A 4,834-nucleotide genomic window follows, 5' to 3' on the forward strand; every position below is an offset into this window, starting at 1 on the left:
GGAGTAAATATAGTTCTTATGTTGTATTTTCTAAGAACCTTGGCTAATTTGGGTGAGACAGAGCTTATGTGTGGAATAGAAATATTACCTTTTACACTAATGGTCTCTTCATTACTGCTATCGGGAGGATTAAATAGTAATTTATCAGTAGTTTTTTGAGAATAACCATTTAGTTGAAAAGTAGACTTGAGAAAATTGAGTTCTTTATTAAGTTCTATCTCATCATCAAGAAGAGAGCGAGCCTGATGCCCTAGTATAGATATGATTCCAAGCTTCTGAGGAGGATAATGATGGGAATGACCCTGGAGATATCTGTTAGTGTGTGTAGGTTTTCTGTAAATCGAGATTTTAAGTTTTTCCGAGGAACGGGTCAGTTTGACGTCCAAACTGACGTCCAAATAGGAAGTTCAGGAGATATTCACGGCCATGGCCCCAAATCAGAAAAATGTCGTCAATATATCTTTTCCAAATTCTTGGTTTTAAAGAGGAAGATATGACTTTAACTTCCAGATCTTCTAGATAGATGTTAGCAAGTACAGGAGACAACGGATTACCCATTGCAAGACTATGATTCTGTTTATAGATGGTATCCTGAAATTTGAAGTATCCTGAGTTGATGCAATAAGTAAGTAAGGCCATGATCTTTTTAGATAATTTATCCTTGAGTAGAACAAGAACTTCGTCTGTAGGAACACTGGTGAATAAGGACACTCTGTCAAAGCTTGCCATGATTTCATCTTCCTTAATAATGATATATTTTATACATGATGCGAAATCCGCGAAGTTTTTAATAAAGGACGATGACTTACTGGATAAACATTTAAGAGATTTTGCCAGATATTTGGAAAGGTTTTGTGTTAGAGAGTTAATTCTTTCTACGATAGGTCGAAGTGGGGTATTTGCCTTGTGAATTTTAGGAAGTCCATATAATCGTGGTATAAGCGGATGGAGAGAACGAAGAGAAGGACGAATGTTTCTAGGTAGTTCAAAGGTAATTCTCAGTAAATTGTTGGTTCGGTTGTGGAGTTCACAAGTGGGATCTCTCTCGAGGATCGAGTAAGTGTCACTCCGTAATAATTCCATCATCTTATTTTGATATTCATCAATGTTAAGAACAACTGTGGCGTTGCCTTTATCCGCGGGATGAATAATTATATTTTTGTTATTTTGTAACTTCTTAAGAGCATGTCGTTCCGTTGAGGAAATATTGTCTGTAGGCGGTTTGGCGTTATTGATGATGAAAATGGATTCAATGCAGAGTAGGTTTGCCTCTTGGGTAGGGAGAAAGGAGGCAGCTATTTTCTATCTTAGTAAGTAATAATTCTTTTGGAATAGGTCTAGGAGATAAAACGAAATTTAGGCCTTTATTGAGGATACTTTTCTCTGCATTAGAAAGATCATTCGTTGATTTGTTAATCACAACTTTCTCAGGATGGAGGTGTGGTTTCAAAGAAGTCAAATTACTTTGTGTTTTTTTAATGGCTTCAAAAGTTTCAATTTGTTGTCATTTTGAATTTTGGCGGCTTGAGATTCACTTCTCACTCTAACAAGATTCCAGCTGTCACTACCTAGAAATCGTTCAGTTTCCTGAGATAACATGTTTTTTTTTGTTTTTTTTTTGCTAAATAAAAAAGCGAGAGTGCATTTTGCATCAAATATCCTCTCGGCGAGAAGATCTAACTTTGCTCTATGATAAATCCTTTTAGCTCGTTCCGTTTTAATGTTTTCTTTAAAGGAGATAAACTTCGGAAACACGGCATGGAATTTACAGCGCTTGAGAAACACTAACCTGTTGATGTTCAATCCTATCCTCTTCAACGTTTTCTGGAAATCCCTTATATTATTATGAGAAGCCTCGTCATAAGGAATAGAGATGAATGAAGATTGATTTGCTTAGTTGTTGATTTTTATAAAAAGCTTGAATGACTAGAACCGAGAGAAATGCAAACAAAGTTTATTATAACTTCACAACTAGTTTCAGCTTGTATCAGCCTTTTCTTTTTTAATGTGCACCTGAAGAAGGCTGATACAAGCTGAAACTAGTTGTGAAGTTATAATAAACTTTGTTTGCATTTCTCCCGGTTCTAGTCATTCAATCTTTTTATAAAAATGTACAACAGCCAAGTAAATCAATCTTCATACATCTCTAGTCCTTATGACGAGGCATAAGGCATGACCTTAGGCGCAAACTTGACTTACTTGTCTGTTTGCTTACTTGGGAAATAGGAATAAAAACCTAGCTTATAAAATTGCTTGGGATCTTAACATATAGTATTTACCCAAGTTAAAAAACTTTCTACACATATATATATATATATTTATATATATTCTCTTTTATTTATATATTAACAAAATAAACATTTTTGAAATTTTTTATTATTAAAAATTCCTTGTTAATGAATTTTAGTGATTACAATGTTCTACTATTGTTACATAAAATTTATTTTTATGTATGCGTATAAACTGTTTTGTACTTTTCACAAAGTAAAATTTTTCGCAAAAATTTTTCATGGAAACTTATTTTATGAGGGCGCTGAAAAAGTTTTGCACAAGGGCGCCTCCTACCCACGGCGCGGCACTGAGTCTACATACCATAAGCACGGGGTAAGTTCCTTTCATAGTGAGATGATGCTTTATTATGAAAGTTTACTATTCGATACTTCATGGCGCAAGTATATAATACCGTATACATTAAATTGAAATAAGTATGGGAAAATCCTTTTGCCAGAAAAAACACATTGATATCATTATTAGACATCTCCAAGTTCAAAGACTCATTACCGCAACTTATCATTTACTACTTGTCCTCCTAAACTCTAAGCCACTATTCATTATCTGCCGCCCATTGATAGGATTTTGTGTGTTAACTGCATGTGTTCTCTGAATGATTTGTCTGTATGCGGATCTGCTACCTCTGTATGGCAGGATTTAACTTACTTTGAATTGAAACAGTCCATATAAGATTCCTCTCGTCTCACCAGAATTGAACTCAAGTCTTTTCGAGTCGTAGGGCAGATTATCCTTCATTCTTCCAACTGTATTTCGGAAGTGCCATGGGTTTAATTCTGTTATCATAAGTGCGTATATCGCTTTATAAGGTTTAAGAGATATATCCCCGAGTCGACTGTAATTTATATCGGCATCCTGTCGACAGCAAGTGGAGAACTTGCAGACTTCGAGAAAGGTGTTATCGTAGAATTCCACATCACTGGCCTCTCGGTTCGTGACACTAGAATAATATAAGGCTAGAATAATATATGGGATGAAAGGGCCAAGTTTTTCCGGAACAAAAAACTTCCAGCATCGTATAAGATTCTCGACAGGAATGTTATAAGAAGCTAACACTAAGGGATTAAAATGATGCCCTTGAGATTGTTTGTGATGAATCTTTTCAGTCCTGGACACGACCAACCGGAAGCTCAAAGAGTATAATATGTGTAAAAAGTAGTAAAGTCTATAAGGAAGGACCTCTAGTAAGAGGGGGGGGGGATAATGTAAACAATTTCAAAGGCTCGGTTTCTGCGAAGATCAGCTGCATATAAGCCAAACATCAGCCAATCAACCACGAAGATACATGGGTGTAAAAAACATCCTGGCTTGACTGAAGAGCATTGAAAGTCCGTAATATGATGCTACTTTGTTTTCAGATCGAGAGACAATTATCTGGAACGGGTAAATCATCTTAAATTGGAACGTGATTTGATGGCGAAGTGTAATGGCATAGAACTGTTTCTCCTGGTATATGTGATTGGAACTTTGGTGGCAGTGCCTGGTACGATGAACACCGACGGATATACAACACTCCTAGATAATACAAAGCTTTCTTCACTTAGTTTTACAGACTAAAGCAATATATCTTTTAACAAGGCATCATTTCATACTCCAGATGCTCTTGACATGGTTTGATAAAAATTATGCGTAAAAACTTAGAATGCAAAGAGTATCGATCTGAACCCATCCAAGAAACACCTCTGGAAGATACGGAAACATTGACACTGAGGTGTCCAGCATCGGTACACAGATTAGTTGGGCATGTTGAGAGAAGAATGATTCAAGATATATGACACATATTATCACAAACTGGTGGCGAGTAAGTCTATCAACGACAAAGGATAGATCTACTGGCTACTGAGGTGTTCCCAGTTTTTTCTTTCTTTTCTTCATTTTCCCCCCCTCAGTTCCAGTGTCGGTAGCGTCCTCCAGTTGTAGGATAGATGCTAAAAAAATATTTATTAAATAACTCCGAATCTAAAATTTGTACGATGGGTATCCGAATGTGCAACTATTTGTATGTCTGTGCCTCTCAGCATCTAGTTCAGTTCTGTTCATCTTCATCTAATTTGTAGTAGTTGGCTACCTTCGTCCTTTGTGGCAAGATGGCCGAAATGGATGAACTACCTACCTCCTAATAATTATTTGTCGATGAGTCAATAAAGGTAAGCTCATTATCTTCGTCTGTATTCACATAGTACGAATCAATAAACTAAACAGACATAGGCTGGATGAAGAAAAATATTTTAAAATGCCTGCATAAAGTCTATCTAGTTTCGACGGTAAGCACTACAGTGATTTTGGGTTTCCTCTAAGGAGGGGATATAGTTAGACTGCTTTTGAAAGAATATCTGTCGGTATGGGAGACAGGGTTGGAATAAAAGCGCGTTTTATTCGGTTTGCTTCGGATTATCAACATGCCTAGAACCGACTGTGTCTTAAACTAGCGATATTCACTGGAATATTCTAATTATCAGTGGCGGCTCGAAATCGGGGGATGTTGCAACTTTCGAAATATATGTACATACACACTGTAAGTACAGTGTATACTTGTTTGGATAAA

The 4,834-nt window shown here is 36.4% G+C and overlaps 1 protein-coding gene across 1 annotated transcript; it reads right to left on the reverse strand.

The window, feature by feature from the left end:
* Positions 1–348: 348 nt before the first annotated feature.
* LOC150109390 (uncharacterized) lies at positions 349–1,086 on the reverse strand. Its single transcript, XM_090402278.1, has one exon. The coding sequence runs from the start codon at positions 1,084–1,086 to the stop codon at positions 349–351; it is 738 nt and encodes a 245-aa protein (XP_090258404.1).
* Between the last annotated feature and the right edge of the window lie 3,748 nt (positions 1,087–4,834).

The sequence above is a fragment of the Typopeltis vanoorti genome, chromosome 2 (assembly GCF_054136105.1).
Source record: "Typopeltis vanoorti isolate ZY-2024b chromosome 2, IOZ_Tvanoo_1.0, whole genome shotgun sequence".
Lineage (NCBI taxonomy): Eukaryota > Metazoa > Arthropoda > Arachnida > Uropygi > Thelyphonidae > Typopeltis > Typopeltis vanoorti.

Coding starts and splice junctions, on each gene's coding strand:
- LOC150109390 (XM_090402278.1), bottom strand. CDS start 1,086: ATGATGGAATTATTACGGAGTGACACTTACTCGATCCTCGAGAGAGAT.